Source organism: Trichomonas vaginalis, chromosome IV (genome assembly GCF_026262505.1).
Source record: "Trichomonas vaginalis G3 chromosome IV, whole genome shotgun sequence".
In the NCBI taxonomy this organism is placed as follows: Eukaryota; Parabasalia; order Trichomonadida; family Trichomonadidae; genus Trichomonas; species Trichomonas vaginalis.
In genome coordinates this window covers 23417800-23438946 of record NC_067206.1, presented here as the reverse complement: position 1 = coordinate 23438946, position 21147 = coordinate 23417800, and the positions used below count along the sequence as shown (strand labels likewise).

The following is a 21147-nucleotide window of genomic DNA, read 5'->3' as shown; positions in this document are numbered from 1 at the left end:
CTATCTACTGACTATAAACTTTGCTTGAAATATGTTTTAGTAAATTAAAGCAGTCAGGACCTTCGGTCTTGGCGCTTTGCGCCGTCAGTCAAAAAATTTCAAGTTAGCAATTTGTAATGTCTATCCAAAACTTCTTCAATAGTATCGAACTCATCTTCATAATGCAAACCTAATCTTATTGACTTGGTGCAGTTTTCACTAACACAATATTTTTCTGTTCTCTTGACTGACATAACTAACTCATTTGTTTCATCAAACAGCAACAACCAAAGTTCATGACCTAATACATAACATTCATACTTTATATTTTTAGCTCTGAGTTCTCTTGTAAGCTGTTGCATTTAATATTTTCTAAAAAGTCAACTTCAACAGTCATTCGCACTGGTGCCTTCAGTTCTACAGGCTCTCCTTGAAAGTCAACAAGTCTGAATTGCATGTCTTTCAAATTATGAGGACTAATGCGAACCCATTTACCTAAATGAGTTGCTATGACAGGAACATTTGGAATGAACATTGAATTGACTGCATAACAGAAGGATTTATATTCTACTGAACCTTTACTATTAACTCCTGAAATACCTGTGACATTAGCTATTTTAGACTCAATGTATAAACAATTACCATAACATACGTATGGAACAGATTTCATCTCAATCGTTTTGTCAACACTTTTCAAAGGAAATGTCATATGGTATGCTCCCAGAAGCAATTGTACTCTATGACTCATTCGTGTTATCTTAAACTCCTTCGCATAACTGAACTTCAATGTTCCCTCAGAAGAGAGTTCGACATCTATGTTGTCAATAGTTTCTTCATTTATGAGAGTATTTATGACTCGAGCAATTTTATCTATTCTATACCCAGCTCTGTTAGGAAATGTTATAACACTTCTTTTGTCATCTATTTCAATCTCTATGAAATCTGTTTCATCTGTTATGACAAAAGTTGCGATAGTATTGAAGTCAACAACTCTGAAAGCAAGCGCTTCATTCTGAAGACCTAAGTTTGTTTGTAGCTTTACTGTCCCGTATTCGTTTGGGTCTGTACTTTGCAAATAGAACAACATTTTATTCTCATTAAAATATGACTATTGCTGCATATGCGTATGAAACAAATGAAGCAAGAAGAGCACATGAACTAGTAAACGAAAACTCAACTTTAACAGTGGAAGGCAATGATTTAGTCATTGACGATGGAAAAACTAAAAAAGTCATTGATTTCGATACTTTTAACACGTATGACCCATTCATTACAATAAGTAAAGTTCCTATCATAAATGATGGAACGGTGCAATATATAAATTCTACAGTAGATGCCTCATTAGTGAAAGTATTAAATGTTCTCATTGAATTGTTAAAGAGCTTTCGATTTGACGACAACATTAAATGCCTAAAGAATTTAGTCATGAATGAGAAACAAATTCTCGGCGTTGCTGGTAGCAGTAATGATGTACACCTTATGACATTAGAATATTATAACGAACATAAAGATGAACTGAAAGGAGAGAAGGGTGACACCGGACCTCAAGGACCACAAGGAATACAAGGAATACAAGGACCTCAAGGCGAAAACGGTTTGGATGGTGAAGATGGAAAGGATGGAAAAACTGCTAAATCATGGATATGGAACCTTATAAATACTGGTTTAACAGCTGCTTCATATGGAGTTCTTCAATACCAAATCGGAAAGATATGGGCAGTACTTGGTGAAGAAGTTTTAGATGACGTTAAAAATGCTTTGAACTTCATTTCAAATGGTTCGGATACTATTAAAACTTTATCTGGTTGGATGCAAGAAACAAGGAGTCAAATAGATACTGTAAGACGTATAGCAAACAATGCACGTACGGGATTGGATACTTTACGAGAAGCACAAAATACACTAAAGGAAGCAAATGATATTCTTGGCTCAGTATCAGACATGCATGAAGATTGGCTTAAAGGTATTGACAAATCTTTAAAAATCACAGTCAGTCTATTGCTGACTACAAGAAAAGTATAGATTTTTTACATAGTGCTATGGACGTACATGATGGAAGCATAAGGAACTTACTTAATGCTAACAATAACTTACCAGGAACTATTAAAGCATTTATAAAGTCCTTTGTAAAACCTGGTGCTCTAACATTTAGGTCTTTGAGAGCAAGAGCATTGAAGTCAAGAGATGCAGAAACTCCAACAGAACCTACAGAAGGAACTGAAACAACAGAAACTCCAGAAGAACCATCAAAACCAACAGCTAATGAAATATTGTTCGAATATTTTCCAAGGTACTCTGTTCTCATTGCATACATTCAAGAAATACTTAAGAAAGCAGACTTGACTTTAGGAGATGATGAAAGTTCTGTATATCTTTCGTTCCAGTTTCAAATAGCAGAACTTTTGAGACAGATATGCTTAATGTATGACAACATCTCTGATTTCACAAGATATGATGACGACCATGACCCCGAACACGGTGAAGAAGAAGTTTTACAAACATCCATTAAGACAGGAAAGGTTTTAACTCAAAGTCTCATTATTGACACCAAAGATGGCGAAGTGGACGTTCTTCAAGAGCTGAAGAAAAATACTTCTTCGGGAGGTGGTGGTAGGCATGAACTTGAAATAAATGAGATAGAAGAGAAATTAGCCGAAAAAGCAGATAAAAACCATGTTCATTATATAAGTTCAGACGAACAGATTATAACGGACTACCATGGAGATTTAACACAGGATGAAGAAGTGAAGATGAAAGATGTTAATGAAAGAAGATATAAATACATTCGTGCTAAAGGTTATGACATAAGCTGTACTGTACAGTATGACACAGGTAAAACACCAGAAGCATTTGGTTATAACAATGAAATTTATGCTTCATACTTCTTTGTTAACGGTGTATTAGTTGAACCAAGATTTACTTTGAGAGTTAAGGCAAAAATAACTTTTGAAGATGCTATTAAAAGTAAAGCTGACAAAGATGAACTTGACGCAACGAACAAAGTTTTGAAATCTCATAAACACAATATCTCCGATATAAATGAACTTCAAGCTACATTAAATAGTAAAGCTGACAAGAACCATACACATGAATCCTTCACTACTGTTAGAGCAGACGACATAATATTGAACTATACCCTTGGTTCAAGTGCACCTTTAGAGAATCCAAGTACAAGCGTAAAAGATACACTAAACTCCTTAAATAACAAATGTATGAATATCGAAGGTCATGTCAGAAACTTTGAAACACATGAACTACCAGCAATGTTAGATAAGAAAGCAGATAAAGAACATACACATAACTCCTTCTCAACTGTTGCTATAGAAAGTATGAAGGAACGGTTGCGGGAAATGGTGGGGATGCATTATTTATAAACCTCCTAACTTTCCACAAGGTTTAATCGAATGAAAACATAAACGAGAAAGAAATTAGCTGTAAAAATGTTTATGTCATGGATGATGAAAATAATGTTAAATTCACTGCTCAGATTTATGATAAGAAAGCAGACAAAACAGAGCTTCAAACATTAAAGACTGAAATACTTCAACATTATATCCTATAGGCTTATTTATACGTCAATGAACTCAACAAATCCAGCAAACAGTTCTGGTTTTGGTTCATGGAAGCAGATTGTAAACAAATTCTTATATGTGACTACTAATTCAAAACAACCGGTGGTTCAAAGAAAATTAAAGAAGCAAACTTACCTCCGCCACACTCATACAGGAACGACAAACTTTTCTGGCGACCATACCCACTCATTAAGAGACCACCATTATACACTCAGATATGAAGCAGGCAATGACGTTTTATCTCATCTTATAACAATTCAGCAAAAAGACTTTTCGACCAACTGAACAGGAGGAAATCATGTCCATACTTTCACAACAAATCCACAGGCTTGGGTAAAGATTACTGCCACCATTTGTGACTGTTTGCATGGTACTGCGTTCAATGAACGCGCTTGAGCCTAGACCCTTTGTGTCAAGCTTACCGTCTTGAATAAAATCTTTATTTTTACATAAATGAGCTTGAAGAAGTATTCGAACAACATCCATGGAGTCATTTAAGAAGTTCAATGAAGCTGCAAAGAGTTGGGGATTTACTAACAGAGCTGAAGTGAAAAGGTTCTTTGACAAAAATGTTGTACATCAAACAAAAATAAACCCTTACGACTACTTTTTACCAATTTACTCCAGCACTCCTGACGCATACCAATTTAACACTCTCGTTCAGAGTAAGAAAGGAAGAAAGCCACCATTCCTCATCTTCATTAATGTTAACACTCGCAAAGCATATGCATATCCAATGAGGAATAAAGGAACTCGTGAAGTGTTAAGAGTTTTACAAAAGTTTGTAGCAGAACATAGCCCAAGTACTTTAACATCAGACCAAGACAGTGCATACCTCAGCAATGAAATCACAGATTTTCTCATTAAGCATAACATAACTCACTACACTACTGAAGACCATAACCATAACATACTCGGCATCATAAACCGCTTCATAAGGACTCTCAGAGATTTAAACCAAGAGCGAGACTTTACCGAAGAAACAATGAAACATTTTCTCGAAGTATATAATTCCTCAACACATTCTACAACAGGACATATACCAAATTCAATGACACAACAACAAGAAGAAAAGTATATACAAAAGAAACGAAGCCAAACACAAAATATCAGAAATTCAACACAATTTACCCTCATTCCTGGTACAAAAGTTCGTGTAGTTCTTGACGACAAACCGTTGACAAAGAAACATTTAAGGTTAAGTCGAAATTATTATATCGTAGACTCTACGCAAGGTAATGGATATCTTATAAAAGCTGCCGACGACTCTATTGCGTTTTATCCTCGTCATAAATTAGTCGAAAGTAGTAATGGTTGACGAAGCAAAGCGAGGAGTGGTTATTGAAATACTTGGCTATAACACAAACAATGACACTTATAAAGTAAGATATGAAGGAGGCGTTGAAGATGTTATACCATCTAAGAACTTGAGAGAGTCGAAGCCAACACATCTGGGACCATTAGAGCGGGAGTACTGGAAAGACAAAAATATGCCAGAAAGAATAAGAAAATTCTTCTAAACTTTTTCATTAGATGTAAATCAGACATGAACGAGAACAGTCATGATATCATTAATGGTACCATTTATTTTAACATAAAGACACAAAGCGGCGGGGCATAGCCCATGAACAAAAATAATTTTTAGGGTAGATGGGTATATCTAACCTCATTTCTACCCTCATTTCTACCCTCATGAATTTTCATGAATTTCCTTAAGACAGAAAAAATAAAGTTAGTTTTATTTTTATTTATTTTTTTATTTTGTATAAAAGATATGATTTCAACAATCGGCACAACAATAATTCAAACAACAGCACCAAACTCGTTAGTCATGAATCCAACATCTATGTTAGTAGAAATGAAAAACTTCATTCCTTCTTCATTTACTTTCGAAACAGAAATACAAAGAATAAAGCAGGAACTTTTAACAAGTAATTTAGACTGTATCGCACAGGATGAAGAAAATGAAGAATATCTTTATGACATGCAGGACATTATTGACCATTTACCCAAATTGCCTGAAATCCAACAACAAAAACTCACTATTCATGAATTCGATGAAATAGAAGTGAAACCAACCGACTCAGTAGAAATAAAGAAGTTCATACGAAAGGTAAATTATGAGTTTCTAGGATATCATTGCAACCATAAAGTTATGGACAAAGATTGCGACATGGTATATAAGAACATCTCTGACATATATAAATCTGGGGAGTTTAAGACATACGACAACTTTGTTTCATTAGTTGCAAAATGTGTATGGCAGATAAGAGATAAAGATAGAAGAGGTAAGGTATGGAATGAACAGATAAAACCAACTGCTTTTGAGTTAAAGAAAACCATTGACGCCTTAGTTGTTCTAGCTGGTTTTATTTCAATGTATAACGCAAAAATGAATCCGCAATGTTCTAAATGTAAAGCAGCAATGAGGAAATATAACTACTCCGTCAAAGAGATAGAACGTATGAGAAACGACTATGCAGACTTAAAGAAAGAAGCAGAGAAGCCGGTAGAAAATAAAATGGACATGTTAGCATTTCTGAACAAAAACTATCCAACTGCTGACGATTTCCTTCTATCTGACGTCAAGAAGAAGTATAAAGAAACTTTCGGCATTGTTAAAATTTTTGATATCCTCAGCGAAGAAATAGAAGCTACAAAACTGTTTAGAATCTCACGAATTCATAACGTTTACCATGTAAAACGGTTATAAATAATGAGGGTAGAAATCGGGTTAGAAATCGGGTTAGATCTAACCATCTACCCTAAAAATTATTTTTGCTGAATTCAGCACAAAATTCTGAGTAAAATAATTTTTAGGGCATGTGTCAAACCGTTGAGTTTTCACAAAATTTAAAAAATAACGTTTACCATGTGAAACGTTTATAAAATAACTGGGGTAGAAATGAGGTTAGATATCGGGTTAGATCTAACCATCTACCCTAAAATATATTTTTATTGAATTCGTGAGATTCTGAGTAAAATGGCATATGGCATGTGTCAAACCGTTGAGTTTTCACAAAATTCCAAAAATAACGTTTACCATGTAAAACGTTTATAAAATAACTGGGGTAGAAATCGAGTTAGAAATTAGGTTCGATATACCCATCTACCCTAAAAATTATTTTTGCTGAATTCAGCACAAAATTCTGAGTAAAATGACATATGGCATGTGTCAAACCGTTGAGTTTTCACAAATTTTAAAAATTGCTGCGGAAAGTTCGTCAAAAAAGTGAAGGTTCCCGATGGTTTCAAACCGCCATACTTTACATGAAGATAGTTTACAATGTCAACTAAATATCATGTACGATAGAAACGGTTATGTAAAGTTTAAATTTTGTAAAGTTTTGTCCTGATTCAAGACAAGTCTTGTATTTTTTCAGAACAAGTCTTGTATTTTTTTCAAGACAAATCTTGTCCTGATTCAAGACAAGTCTTGCACTTTTTCAGGAAATCCTATCGTCTAACTTTACAAATGTCACTTTTTCAATATGATTGCATTTTGGTCGGGGAACAACTTTCTCTCATTTTGTCACTTTTCTATTGTCGTGTTTTGTCACTTTTCCCTCAGGGTGTGTGTCAGAAAATATCCAAAATCTTTATAGCCTCGTCTCTCCTTCAATTCTTGACGGTTTGACATGTATGACACACCATTCAATTCAGAATTATGTGCTAAATCTTATGACCTTCATTTGTTCGTGACTTCTTTTCACATATGTAACCATGAATTTTTAACATTTCTTTAACACAGAAAAATAAAGTTAGTTTTATTTTTATTTATTTTTTTATTTTGTATGTAAGAACAGAAATGTCAACATTAGAGAACACAACAACTGCTATCGTTCATGAAGCCATAAATGAAGAATACGAATACATACAATATAACAAACAACTTCGCCTCATTCGTTCGGTCAAAGATGACATGTACCAAATGCAAAGTATAATGAATGCTCTTCGTTCTACAAAGCAAGCATATCATTGGTTTGAAAACCAACAGAAAAAGAACTTTTAGAAGAATTTCCTCATATGATTGCTTCCCTCGGAAAACCGAGAGAAGAGATTCCGTACGAAAATCGCAAGAATTTGGCTCCTGGTTTGAAAGGTTATTATGTTCATAGACTTTTAGTAAATGCTGTAGCAATGTGGGCTTCACCTCGTTATGCTTGTTATATTTTCATGATGTTTAGATGAACTATATAAAGCAGAACGTGGAGAGATGGAAAAGAAACTTCAAGCAAAAGATGAAGTCATTGAATCCAAAGACAAAAGCATTCAGAAAAGAATACCGCGTTCAGTACCAAAAGGAAAGGAAAAGAGTTATAAGTATATGATATATACTGAAGAGTTGGAGAAAGAAGAAGATAAAGATATGGTTATGTTGCATTTAGTCAGAAGAAACAACAAAGAGCTTTTATGACTTAGCTAAAATATATAAATCTGACAGAAACTGGTTCTATCGTGAAAACTTACCGATTTCAATGACACCGAATGAGCAAATAAAGGAAATTGTCAAAAATACTCTTCCTCAAACACACTATGACATCAAAGGTTGCACAATACTTACATTCAAAGAAGACTTAACATTACTGAAGGAAAAAATAACAGAATATTTCGATAACTTCAAAGAGGAAGAATAAAAAAATCTAAGCTAATTTTATTTTTTTTATAAAATTTTATCTCATATGAAAGAACATGAATTTAGAATATTCGGAAACTCATGACAGAAGAAGAGAACGAACAACATGTAAAAGATTATGCAAAATTTCTGAAGACATACAAAGCATTTAAACAATATCTAAATGCTTCTAAAGATTATGCAAAATTTCTGAAGGTATATAAAGCTTATGAAAAAGCGTATGAAAAGTCTATACGTTGGGGAATTGTTGTAAAATATCCATATGAAGACTAACCAAAAATAAATTTTCTTATAAAGCTTCAGGGTCTATTTCTTCAACCATTTCACTTCCTTCGTCAATGTCAATAGAAGCTTCTTCAACCTTTGGTAAGAATTTCTGTATAACATCTTTGTTCGTTATTGTCTTCAGAGATGAAGGATAATATTTCACAGAAGTTTCACCCTTCTTATATTCTTTCTGTTCGGAAAGATTCATAGCAATACTGAAGAAGTCAACGTTAGAGTTCTTTATGACAGTATAATGAGTATCTTTGACATTCACGAAGAAACTCTTTTGTTTCAAAACTACTGCTAACTCTTGTGAAGTATAACGTTTGCGGTCAATGACGATAGCTAATGGTCTGACATACTGACCAAACTTAGATTCTTTCACAAACTTCTTGTTAAAGATAACATTAACGTTTGCAGCGCCATTGAACTCATTCTTGATGGCAGTAGCGAGAGCATTGTATGAAAAGAACTTGCAATCTTGCATGTGTTTCATTAAAATAAAAATATTAAATTATTTTGAAAAATAACTTAAAAAAATCTAATCTAATTTTTTCAAAAAATATTTTTTTATTTCCTACTAAAGATGTATCGGAAGTTGTCTAAGTTAGAACACTCGGAAATAAAACAACTTCTTACAGAAGCTAATATAGATGTTGCAAAGCATTACGCAACAAACAAAAAAGCACTCGCTGACATCCTCAATGACTATAATGGTGCAATAAGTTATGATAGAATTCATGAGTTCATAAAGCCGCAACGCGGCGAGGACGAAGTCCATGCAAGAGCATTTCCTTTAAATGACGTTGCTATTGACTTATATCATAGACGTTCAGTACCTCATGAAGTAAGAAGAGAAATGTTTGACATAACAAATGCAAACGTTGGTGAAACAAGAAGAAGAGACGACACACTGAAACAACAGAGAAGAGAGATGTTTAAGAGCGCTATAGAACAAGTTCGCAAAGCTAACGATGTCCTTCGTTCCATTGACGACAAACCAAAAGAAGGTGAGAGATGGTTAAAGAAAGATGAAGAGAATAGGAAGAGGAATGTTAAGACAGGCAATAGACTCATTGAATTTAACATCGAAGCTTTAGATGAACCAAACAGAGACTACTTACACAAACATTTCGGTAAGGTTTTCATGAGACTCTTAGAGAAGATTAAAATAAACTCCCAACAGAGATGGATGGTATGTTATAAACTTGGTGGAAAGTATGAATGTTCTACGTTAAACCTCAATAATATTGGAACATTACTACATCAGCTCTTGAAGGAGAACTTTATATCAGAGATAGAAGCAAATGCTGCAGGTATTGTTGAAATGCACTATGACTTCTTCTTGACAAACATAAAGAATCTTACTGAAATAAAGATGTATGATTTAACAGAATATGAAGGCTTAACGATGTCAGATGTAAAGAAAGGCAAACCAAAAAAGAGACCATATAGAGATGAAAGCACACTGACAAATGACCAGAAAGCCATTTTGGAAGCTCTTAAGCAAAACAGGAAACCCAGCACTTATAGAAAGCTTTTGGAAAGATAATGGTGAAAAGAAGTTTTATAAGAAGAGAAGCGGTCAGTTCTGGAAGTATCTTTGCACATTACCTATAAATCTTGAACGCTACCAAATCTTCAATGAACTGAACAAAAGAACTGCAACACTTATGACAGAAGATAACTGCTTCGTTTATGCTTGCATTCAGGCTGGAGTAAATGAAGAAACTATTGACCACATGAGAGAAGTCATTCGTGTTAGAGACTTTCCTCAAAGTAAAGTACAAGAAATTTATGATGCAACAGGTATAGCATTTAATGTTACCATTGGTTACTTCAATGACTCAAGACATAATGAAATAAAGAGATACATACCAAAAGAATGTAAAACTATTCGAACTATTGACTTACTTCTTGTTGAAGACCACTACATGCTAAATGAAAGATTACCAATAACAACATATTTCATTCGCAACTATATAGAAATCTTGAAGGAGTGTGGTGGAATGAACATTGAGAAACAGATGAAGATTTATACAAAGAGAGAGAACAAATATGTAGTTCGTTATGATAGAACAACACCGTTATGGGATGTTATGAAAACATTGTGGGAGTGCAAATATTTCGAACCTATTTCTTATGGAGAACTTTTCACATATACGACCGACTTATATAAACAGAACCTTGCACTATTTAAAGATTTGACATATGCTCCAAAGTATTGTGTACAACTGAAGAAGAAAGCCGAGTCAAAAGAAGTAAATAAAGCTAAATGTAAGTTCATTCCTGAGCACGTTTTCTTTGCTGACTTTGAGTGCAGTACCGATGGCTTTCATAAAGCTTTTAACATCTGTTATGACAGTTGAAGATGGTTCAGTGAGTGAAAGCATTTGGGGTCAGAACTGTGCAACAGAATTTTTGGAGCGACTTCCTGACAAGAGTTTAATATATTTCCATAACCTCAGTTATGATATAAACTTCATCTTAACACACATGACAGAAGTGAAAGGAACTCCCATCATTAAAGGTTCACGAACAATGCAAATAACTAGCTTATATAAAGGAAGGGCAATTATTATAAAAGACTCTTACAGTGTTATAAATAAGAAGCTTAAACTATTTCCTGCTATGTTTCATTTGCAGTGTGGTGAAAAGGAAGTATTTCCGTATCAATATTATTCAAGCTCTTTATTAGCAAATGACAACAGAACTGGTGTCATTTCTGAAGCGTGTAAGTTTATCCTGGATGCGGATACATTCATGAAAAACATAGATTCCATCAAAGGTTGCAGAATAGATGAAAACCACTTCGACTTAGAAAAGTATAGCACATTTTATTGCAAACAAGATGTAAGAATTTTAAGAGAAGGTTTTGTTAAGTTCCGCAATGACATATTAAAAGAATTTGATTTAAACGTTTATGACTACGTTAGTATTTGTTCTATTGCTAACAAATTGTTTGAGAACAGAGTGTACTTCCCGAATGGAAATTTATATGACCTCTCAAATAAACCAAGAGAATTTATTTCACGCTGTATTCAAGGTGGAAGATGTATGTTGTCAGATAACATGAAACAAAAGAGCGAAAAAGAAACTCATTGCTGATTTCGACGCTGTTTCATTATATCCATCAGCTATAGCAAGACTTTATACTTTAGAAGGTATTCCAAAGGTTATGAAGAAAGAAATGAATGAAGCACAGAGTATCTCATGAGATTTATTCAATGACGACCAAAAGGAACCCATTGTTGAAAAGTTTATGTCTGGCTTCTTTGTTCTCATTAAGATAACAGAGATTGGAATACATAGACACTTTCCTTTAATAGTTTGTGACCCTGAACTAAATCCAGAACTTAACGTTCCCAGAAGTTCAAAACACTTGCTGTTTAATGTATGTTGACCATATAACATTACAAGACCTCATAAAATATCAAGGTGTCAAATGTGAAGTGTTGCAAGGATACTATTACGATGGAAACAGAGATATTAGAATAAGAGATGAAGTAAAGAAGTTTTGAGTTAAGGTTAAAGTATAAGAAAGAAGGAAATCCTTTGCAAGAAAATATAAAGCTCATTCTGAACAGCTATTATATGGCAAAACTATTCTATCTCCTATTGAGTCAAAAATAACCATAGTAAATGACAAAGATGCTATAAGATATGCCATCAGAAACTACAACCATATAGTGAAGTTCGAAGGTTTGGATGGTTCAGATAAAACTATTTTCAAGCTAACGAAAAGCATTTGCAGATACTTTAACTTCTGTCCACTTGGTGTTAATATTCTGTCTATGTCGAAGAGAATAATGTGTGAAGTATTCTGTACTGCTGAGGACTTAGGAATGGACATCTTTTATAGCGATACGGACAGTATGCATCTCTACAATGAAGATATCCCTCGTTTAGCTGAAGAGTTTGAGAAACGTTATGGAAGAGTTCTCATTGGTAAAAACCTTGGTCAATTTCATAGCGACTTTGCAGAAATCACAAAAGATAAACAAAGTTTAGCATACAAGTCAATATTTTGTGGAAAGAAGACTTACATAGACTTACTCACGAATGATTTAAATGAAGTTGCATTTCACTGCAGAATGAAAGGCGTGAAGCAAGATGTTATTGCTTTAACCGCTAATGAAATGTTTCCTGACTCTGTTCAGTGTTTCTATGATGAAGATAAAGGTTTAATGGTTCCGCAAGGAAAATTTGACAAAGACTCTGAGTTCAGTGTTATGAAGTTATATAAAGCACTTTATGACGGTCAAGAGATTGCATTCGACTTATGTAAGTCTTCTATTCCTTGCTTTGCTGAAAAGTTTAACTTCTCAATAACGACTAAAACAAGCTTTATTCGTAAGTTGAAGTTCTGAGGTCATTTATTTTTGTCAGCAGTGAGACCATTCATGATAAAAATAAGCCGCTAGCGGCAAGGGCGAAGCCCATGTGGTCATTTACAATACTGCGATGGTAGAGTTTAAGAGTTGTGCTTCAATATAGAGACAGTCCTTATGGTCTGGAGGTAAGAACACTGGGCAGTTATGGTCATGAGTGGAGAACATGTCTATCCAAAACTCACGATTGAAGCCAGTTAATTTATAGTATTTAGGGTTAGGAAGTGGTGAAGTTCTTGTATGACCAATGAACTCATTTTCAACTCCTTTACTTAGGTTTGAATATAATATTGCTTGTTTTCTATCCCAAATACCTGGAAATCTAATTTCGGAAAAATCATTTTTCCTCGGAAGCATTGCATCATAATTGAAAACATTTTTGAAATCATCACTTGGTTCAGAGATTTGAAATCTTATACGTAATGGATTTTCTTTCTTTTTAGCTACTTCATTGAATGGTGAGAATACAATGAATTGACAGTCATGTGTTCCATCTTCATTTGGTACAAACTCGTAATGAAAAGCTATTAATCTTTCTACAATTCCTTCTTCTTTCAGTTGTGCAAGAAACTCACGTAAAGGCTGTAAAGTTTGTACTTCAATGTTAAACTTCTTTTGAAAATTTTCGTAAAATGTAATTATACAGTCTTCTAACGTCGTACTGTTTTTAAAGTATTTGTATATGTGAATGTTTTGGGCGCTTAAAGACTGTTCGTCATTTTCTATCTCGACTTGAAGTATAAAGTCAACCTTTCTGAAAGCACGTGTTATATACATATTTGTTATGCCAATGTACTTCTCTTCATTTATGTTCACAATCCAGTCTGTTGGAAACTTAAACGTTACTCTGTTCCCCTTTATTTTGACGTCAGGGTTTTCACTACTGAACGCAACAGATAAAGGTATTTGTCTATACATTTAATTCGGATAAAAATAAACCATTTACTCTTTCTTTGCTTCAGCTTCTTTAGCTTTTGCTTCAGCTTCTTCTCTAGCTTTTTTCGCCAGTAGTCTTGGGTTCTTTTGTCTTCCAGCAGCTAATGCAGCAAGTTGTTTTTCACTAAGTTTTCTCTTTGGTCTCTCTGGCTTTTGTTCTTGTTTTTGTTCCTTCAGTTCGGATAAAATTTGCTCACGAATTTCTTTCTTCAATGCTTCAACATCTATGACCCCTTGGGTCTTGTCCATATGACTTGTCTGAGTCATTTGACTGCAGATAAAAAACAAAATTAAAACTTTAACCGATGTAAAATGAGCTTGTCAAAATCAGAGCGAGAGTCTATTATATTAAATGACGCAAGAGGAATACAACATCCTTTCTATTACGTAAGTCAGAGTAAAGATGGTAAAATATACGTAAGAAAAAGAAAGGTTCCATTAGCGAATGCAGAAAGCGACAACATTAAGGTGCATGGCACCGAGGGCGAAGCCCATGTTAAGCCTTCTATTCAAACTGAAAAGTCAATAGAACAAGAAGAAAAGAAGCCAGATGTACTTTCAATAACGAACCAAGAGCTTATTGCAAAGTTCGTGAATTTCATTGAAAAACAAACCGAGTCAAAGAACCCTGACCCACCAGTGAAAGAAGTTGAGACAAAAGAGAATGTACAGTTCATTGAAAATGTCAAGAAACAACTTCCACCACGAATGCCAAGAAGAAGAGTGAGAATAATGAAGTAAATAGATATTTTTATCTGAAGTAAATACATGCAGAACGAACAGCTAAACGAATTTACTCCAGCAGAGCATATTCATCAGATTCGCTCATATTTCGATATCATAGACAATGCAGTTCAAATTGGTGACACTAATAGAAAATATTCTGACGCAAAGATTCCATCACAACCTGGAACTGCTAAAGATAACACATGGGTAACATTCAATCTCTCACCTCCTGGTGAAAATATGTTGGACCTTTACAATACATTCATTACGTATAAAATGGAAGGTCAATTTATTGTAGATAAAGAAATTGGTTCAGGTTCCAATAAAACAAACCCACCAGGATTTTGGATTGGTTTCGATGACGCTTTCTATGCAGTTGCTGGATATCAAATCCTTGCAAATGGTCGTATCGTATATTCTCAAGACAACGCAAGAGAAGAAGCATATATAACTTCAAACTCACAAACTACCGAACAAATAAAGAAAGTAGATGTTTTCTCAAGACTCGACATGAAGATGTATGGAGTCATTCGGGAACATGCAGAACAGGACAAATTGTTAGTGGTCCAATTACAGCAGGAAAATCATTTGATTTTAAGCTTCGTTTAAGAATTCCTGTTAGAAGATTCCTTCCATTAGAAGCTATTCGATTTATTCCAGCTTTTGCAGGAAACATTCAGCTTAAAGTAAAGTTCAGTAGCGACGCCTTACAATGCACATCTATATCTGTAAATGATATCATTGCTTTCAATCCAACTCTTAAAGTTGCATTTGCTTCAGATTCAAATCCCCGACAAATAAATTTGTTCCATGGAATGAACCATTCACTATGATAACGAAGGCAGTAGAAGCTAGTGGAACAGTTACTATTACAACTGTAACCCAGCAACTATTTCGAACAAAGATGGATTTTAATGAATGTTTCATTCATCCAAAGTCATTCTCTTTAGACCCTAACATTTATACAGAACTTGTAGAACATTATACAAACGAGGCTTTATGTTTTCCTGTTAAAGTTATGGATTGGATTCCTATGGACGGTTCATTCTCAAAGAATACAGATAGTTCAAGTGCAACATTTACAGCAGCTTATACGCCTATTAATGTTAAAAGTATTTGGGCACTATTTAGAAAGAAAGACAACTATTATGTTAATTTTGAGAACCCTAAGTTTAAATATCTTCAGCTTTCCATGGGAGCTTATGGAAATATGCCTGCAGAACCTGAAAAATCATATGGACCTGTATTTTATGAAATGGTTGCGAACGCTTGCAATACAAACAATGATATGATAGGATTTAATGAAGATGTTATGAGGTCATTGGTGGATGATGGTAGTGTGGAACATAAATGGGATAGCTATGACAACACACATTTCTTATGTGGTTTTCCAACAGAAGTGGACTTTTGCTTCCAGCAAGGTCAAACATCTACTGCTCCAATAACATACAAATTGTCTGTTAAAGGACCTATTGAACTAGCAACTGAAAATGTACCAAAGCCACTTATTGGATTTATGAGGGATTGTTGCTTTGCCATTCAGGTGCGTGCTAATGGAATCCCAATAATAAGATTAGATGACTATAACTTAGCTACGGACGACGGTGAGGAATAAAGGATGAACGTTTATTTTTAAAGCTTATAAATGAGTTCTTCATCAAGCTCTCGTGAACCTTCACCATCTATGAAACAAACTTTACCAAACGATTATGGAGCACCTATTGAATATTTCTTACGAGCTGCACAATGGCAAAGAGCAGTCTCACCAAGGTTAGGTGTTCCACCAGCTCCTGTCAAAAATAGCATTTGGTCAAGTCCTTATATAAGATATGGTCTCCCACTAGGTTTGCTAGCTACAGCAGGAGCAGTTATGATGTTGAAAAGAAATAAAGCAAATGTTGTAAATAATACTGAAGTAGCTGAAGTTAAACAAACTCCAACACCTTCGCCAAAACGCCTTCACAAGCAAAACCTTCAATGACTCCTGAACCTATGGAAGTACAAACTCCTGTTCAAAAGTCAACTCCTAAACCGACTCCAACATTTAAACCAGAACCTACTCCTCAAATAAATCGTAAAACTCCTGCGTTTCCTTACTGAAAAAATAACGTTATTTTTATTTAATATTAAAATTTTTATTTGATTGAAATGACAAATAAAGTCACTGAAGCAAGGAAACAAAAGTTTTTGGTAGAATACATTAAATCAGGAACTATTCCAGAAGGTTTTTACATTCATACTATGAAGGATGGTAGAGTTCAGTTTAGAAAGATAAAGCAACCATTAGATAAAGAAGGAATTTTGAGAAAGATTAAACTTCATGAGGACAACATTGCTGAACTTAAGAAGAAGCTAGAAGAGTTGGAGAAAGGAAGAGAGTTATAAAGCAATGAATTCAACAGGGTAGAAATGAGGTTAGAAATCGGGTTAGATATACCCATCTACCCTAAATTTATTTTTGTGCTATGTTTTCATACGTGTGAGGGTGGTGATATCATTTATTTTTAAGTTTATTTTTTATTTTATTTTTATTTTATTTTTATATAAATGTGGGAACAAAAGCAACTCATACAAATCGAAAAATATAACAAACATACATTTAAACATTTATTCTTCCTTCCTGAGTATAACATGTTCTTTACACTTCATCCTAGACCAGTTGACTATACATTGACTGTTTATAAAGATTGTCATGGTAGTTTTATAAAAACTTATGATGATGAAGGTAAGTTAACAAGACTATGCATTTCAAAACTTGAGAAACTTTATGACTTCAAGTATGACTACAATAGAGTTAACACTGACGATGAAGATATAGAAGAAAATTTATGAGAACGTTTATTTTTTCATTAGTGAGTTCGTTGGTGAGGTGAAATTGTTGGCGGCTTTGTAAATATTTAAGGTTAAGTTAGTTTTGTGTTCGTGTTGTAAAATGTACGTTAGCGGTTTTGTAAAGTGTCAAATTCACAAGTATTGGGTAAGGTGGAACGCAGTGCCACCATACCCAAGACTGGTGTACTAACTCCCACAAAAACTATCAATTGGAACAGGAGTATTAATCTACCACCGATGCGAATACGAAGGCTGCCCAGCAGGCTTTAAATTTATTAAAAATTTCGACAATTACATTTTTAAATCTGCAAACTTAACTCATATTCACTCAGGACCACCACCACAACATAAAAATACACCTACAAGTGGTACTTACCGTGCTTGGATTAAAAAATTTCTCATGAATCACGAAAGTCCACTTAATGCAACACAAGAAGTCAACAAAACGCTTGAAATACCTAAAGATCATACTTGTATTCACATGACTATGAAACAAACTGCAATCAATTGAAATATTATTTACAACAAAAAGATCTTATGAGATCTTTACCAGACATATCTTTAAATCAATTTCAATCTTTACAAAACTATGTTAATCAATGGGAAGATCAACATGATGACCTTATTTATTTTGACATTCAAGGTGAAGATACTGATTTTCCAGACAAATTGGTTTTTATTTACTCTGATAATGATATGATCTCTCAAATTCATGAAAAACCACCAATTTATCACTTAGACTCTACGTTTAAATTAATTATTCATGGATTTCCTTTTTATGTATTAGCTACCAAATTTGCTAATACTCATTCTATCCCTTTGTGTTATTTTATAATATATCCAGATAATAGTGAAAATATTTCTTTTTGCTTAAGTAAATATTTTGAAACAACTCACACAGAACCTGAATTTATCATGTCTGACTGTGCACTAAACATTTTCAACGGGATTAGGAATTCATTTCCGGAGTGCAATATCTTTTGGTGCGCGCTACATGTAATACGCGCACTTAAAAAGAATCTCTCAAAGATAAATGATGAAGAGATTAGATCAGAAGTGAATTTATGATTATGTTATTATCAGAAGAAGATGAAAAATGTATAAAGAGCACATTATTGATAAAATTCAAGATCAATTGGAATTTAATCAATACTTTACACGTCAGTGGGACATTCATAAACAACAGTGGATAGCCGCTGCCAGACCAAATGAATTAACCGTTGTGAATAACGTTTCTGAATCTTTATTTAAAAAGATAAAATATCACGATTTTGGCTGCGTTAAAAATCAAAGAATTGATGTTTTTGTCAAAAATCTTTTAGAAGAAGTTGCACCCAATTACTTTTATCGTATTAAAGATTTACTTCAAACAGGTTTTATTCCTTCAATTAGAATTCGCGAGCCTCGATTGACAGATTATAAAACAAAATTGAAAAGAGAAGTTCAATCACGTTTATACCAAGTATTAAATTTTGTTCAGAATCAAGAAGCCAATTTGAATCCATTAAGATTTTTATTGGAAAATGCTGAAGAAAAACTTTCTCAAATAAATGAGAAGATACAAAATTCAATTACATATTTAAGATCGTTTGAAATTCCAAATGAATTGTTAGATACGTATATGTTAGAAATTAATGAATTTTGTTATAATTCTCCAGATTATATTTTAGAACATTTCGAAGGATTTTTAGAGGATTTCAAAGAAAAGAATAATTTAATAGACTAAAAAATTTATTATTTTTATTTATTGTGGATTTTAAATTGTCACTTTTTAAGTGTTACCCCCTATTGAAAGTGTCACTTTTTGGGTGTCACTTTTTCGGAAATTCTTATATACTCGTAACATTTCTTTAAGTGAATCCCTTGAAAGTAAAAATCAAGGGAAAAAAACATTTTTAATGATAGTATCTTACATATAAATTTTTGTGAGAATTTCTTTGTATAAGTATCTCAAAAATGTATACAAAATTCAATTTTTCCTAAAATTTTAGGATTTGCCATATCTATATATTGCAAATCTATATCTAGAATTTTCTATATTTATTCTATGTCTTTCTCAAATGCGCACTCAAAATTATTATTTCATACATAGTATATATATCCATAAGTAAATATCTTTAAAATAAAGCGTCACTGTTCAAGGTTCGGAGCCATCAAACTTTATACGCTTAGTATATATCTTAAATGCCAACAGATTATGAAAAATTATAAGTGGACTACAACCTTAAACTAAAACAGCATTTATTAAAAACTGCTGGACAATATATATGAAGAATTATAATTAACTCCGAATTTATAAAGATTAAATTTGATATTATCACATTATCTCATTTTATTCCCAATTCAAAATTGTTTTATTATTTTTGGCATTTCATATAAAAATTGTTAAAATTATATTAGAATTAATGCATTCCACTATAAAGTTCATCAATTGTTTATATACATATGATAATTCATATAGCATAGCATTAGGAGACTAGATATTATATGATTTCCAGATATGTAACATAGCAACCAATTGATATTAATTCGAAAATATCGAAATATCTAAGGATCATATCACTTTTTGAAAAAGAGGATTTGACGGTGTCAAATCCACATTTTTCATATTTTGAATAGAAATTGAATAAAAATTCTATTAATATATTTCCCAAAAATGGGATTCTGTCTAATGTTTGCATAATCCTTATAATTTTATTCATGGGAATATAAATATTGAGGAATTCTGGCATGCGTAATAATGTTTTATGATATGCTCGTTGATCCTCTCACACTAATAAAAAGAACAACCTTTTTTCATTGGATTAATAAACTCATTTTCATGAATGTATACTGAGTTTTAATCAATCTATAATTTTTCTGATGACTGAGGAGAAACCATAAAATAACAGAATGGGAAAATAGTGTTCTTGCAGTTCAGTATAATCAGTTTCACAAGGGAATCTACAGAGGTAATATCCTAAGTCATTTGACTCGATTCCATATGGAGGAACTGAAGTGATTTTTTTTTCAATATGAAAAGCCTGCAATAAAATTTTGTTAAGGAATCAATGTAAATTTATGATATAATATCATGTTCCTGGTCGAAACTTTGGTAAGGCAAATAGAAATTTCACAGAAGAAGAAGAAAAACAAGTTGCAGATCTCTTAAGAGAGCAATTTATTCGGTATGGAATTCCAATAAGGCGCAGAAATCTTTTGGATTTACTGTTTGATTATTGGAAATCTTTCGATTTACCAAATAGAGGCCATTTCAAGCAGAACTTCTTTTCTTATCATTTTGCAAAGAAGTTCTGCAACAGAAATGGTCTCTCTTTCCGAAAAATTAGATCCAAAAAGCGCGGAGAAATAAGAAGGGAAGAAATCGATAATTTTATACAACAACTAGACGAAGTCATGAACAGATATCCTCCAGAGTTTATATTCAATATGGATGAGACTGGATGGAACTTCGAAGGTGGCGCTGTTCCATGCGCATTACTTACTGATCAGTTCCCCGCCCATATGACAGAAAGTGTCAAAAACATTTGTAATCAGAATCAGATTGAGCTGATGTATATCAACCCCTCGATCGCAGATTTTTTGGTGCTTTAAAGTCCTCAGGTGTACGAGAATCCAGAGTATCAGTTCACGCGTCCACAAGCAGCTGACATCTTTCTTCAAGCATGGAGTGAGCTTGGCATAAGGACCATAATGAGTGCATGGGCGATTCCATAATCCCAGAAAGAACAAACTTTCAAGCATATTGCTGAGTATGATTCCGAATCACACTAAGATGCTCATGATCCTGATGATCCATCATCAGATG

The 21147-nt window shown here is 33.5% G+C and overlaps 11 protein-coding genes and 4 pseudogenes across 15 annotated transcripts, besides 5 other annotated features; 11 read left to right on the top strand and 4 right to left on the bottom strand.

Annotated features, from left to right (window-relative positions):
- Positions 1-17531: part of a mobile genetic element that runs on past the window's edge.
- TVAGG3_0154160 (uncharacterized protein) lies at positions 302-1066 on the bottom strand (the record flags this gene model as incomplete). Its single annotated transcript, XM_051224772.1, has 1 exon — positions 302-1066. The coding sequence occupies one exon, from the start codon at positions 1064-1066 to the stop codon at positions 302-304; it is 765 nt and encodes a 254-aa protein (XP_051109758.1).
- TVAGG3_0154150 lies at positions 1084-3937 on the top strand (annotated as a pseudogene). The gene has a single exon. A coding segment is annotated over exon 1 (2854 nt).
- Positions 4005-4869, top strand: TVAGG3_0154140 (annotated as a pseudogene). Its single transcript has one exon. A coding segment is annotated over exon 1 (865 nt).
- On the top strand, positions 5326-6264 carry TVAGG3_0154130 (organellar and viral DNA polymerase type B; the record flags this gene model as incomplete). The annotated part of the gene is made up of 1 exon (XM_001330300.1): positions 5326-6264. One exon carries the CDS (start codon positions 5326-5328, stop codon positions 6262-6264), a length of 939 nt encoding a protein of 312 aa, XP_001330335.1.
- Positions 7360-8099, top strand: TVAGG3_0154120 (annotated as a pseudogene). Its single transcript has one exon. A coding segment is annotated over exon 1 (740 nt).
- TVAGG3_0154110 (uncharacterized protein) lies at positions 8477-8950 on the bottom strand (the record flags this gene model as incomplete). The annotated part of the gene is made up of 1 exon (XM_051224771.1): positions 8477-8950. The coding sequence occupies one exon, from the start codon at positions 8948-8950 to the stop codon at positions 8477-8479; it is 474 nt and encodes a 157-aa protein (XP_051109757.1).
- Positions 9041-9811, top strand: TVAGG3_0154100 (organellar and viral DNA polymerase type B; the record flags this gene model as incomplete). The annotated part of the gene is made up of 1 exon (XM_051224770.1): positions 9041-9811. A coding segment is annotated over one exon (771 nt), but the record flags the coding sequence as incomplete, so codon positions are not given.
- Positions 10128-11597, top strand: TVAGG3_0154090 (annotated as a pseudogene). The gene has a single exon. A coding segment is annotated over exon 1 (1470 nt).
- Positions 12300-12824, top strand: TVAGG3_0154080 (organellar and viral DNA polymerase type B; the record flags this gene model as incomplete). The annotated part of the gene is made up of 1 exon (XM_001293254.2): positions 12300-12824. The coding sequence occupies one exon, from the start codon at positions 12300-12302 to the stop codon at positions 12822-12824; it is 525 nt and encodes a 174-aa protein (XP_001293255.2).
- Positions 12906-13622, bottom strand: TVAGG3_0154070 (uncharacterized protein; the record flags this gene model as incomplete). Its single annotated transcript, XM_051224769.1, has 1 exon — positions 12906-13622. One exon carries the CDS (start codon positions 13620-13622, stop codon positions 12906-12908), a length of 717 nt encoding a protein of 238 aa, XP_051109755.1.
- TVAGG3_0154060 (uncharacterized protein) lies at positions 13788-14048 on the bottom strand (the record flags this gene model as incomplete). Its single annotated transcript, XM_051224768.1, has 1 exon — positions 13788-14048. One exon carries the CDS (start codon positions 14046-14048, stop codon positions 13788-13790), a length of 261 nt encoding a protein of 86 aa, XP_051109754.1.
- TVAGG3_0154050 (uncharacterized protein) lies at positions 14094-14522 on the top strand (the record flags this gene model as incomplete). The annotated part of the gene is made up of 1 exon (XM_001330301.2): positions 14094-14522. One exon carries the CDS (start codon positions 14094-14096, stop codon positions 14520-14522), a length of 429 nt encoding a protein of 142 aa, XP_001330336.2.
- TVAGG3_0154040 (uncharacterized protein) lies at positions 15700-16122 on the top strand (the record flags this gene model as incomplete). Its single annotated transcript, XM_051224767.1, has 1 exon — positions 15700-16122. The coding sequence occupies one exon, from the start codon at positions 15700-15702 to the stop codon at positions 16120-16122; it is 423 nt and encodes a 140-aa protein (XP_051109753.1).
- On the top strand, positions 16153-16454 carry TVAGG3_0154030 (repellent protein 1 family; the record flags this gene model as incomplete). Its single annotated transcript, XM_001330302.2, has 1 exon — positions 16153-16454. A coding segment is annotated over one exon (302 nt), but the record flags the coding sequence as incomplete, so codon positions are not given.
- TVAGG3_0154020 (uncharacterized protein) lies at positions 16656-16892 on the top strand (the record flags this gene model as incomplete). Its single annotated transcript, XM_001330303.1, has 1 exon — positions 16656-16892. One exon carries the CDS (start codon positions 16656-16658, stop codon positions 16890-16892), a length of 237 nt encoding a protein of 78 aa, XP_001330338.1.
- Positions 16893-17531: a terminal%2Cinverted (terminal inverted repeat of Maverick-1C transposon ID:TVAGG3_0154010).
- Positions 17532-19178: a mobile genetic element.
- Positions 19149-19178: a terminal%2Cinverted (terminal inverted repeat of MuDR-2_TvMULE3 transposon ID:TVAGG3_0154000).
- A 721-nt stretch (positions 19179-19899) lies between these two features.
- Positions 19900-19942: a mobile genetic element.
- Positions 19943-21147: the final 1205 nt, after the last annotated feature.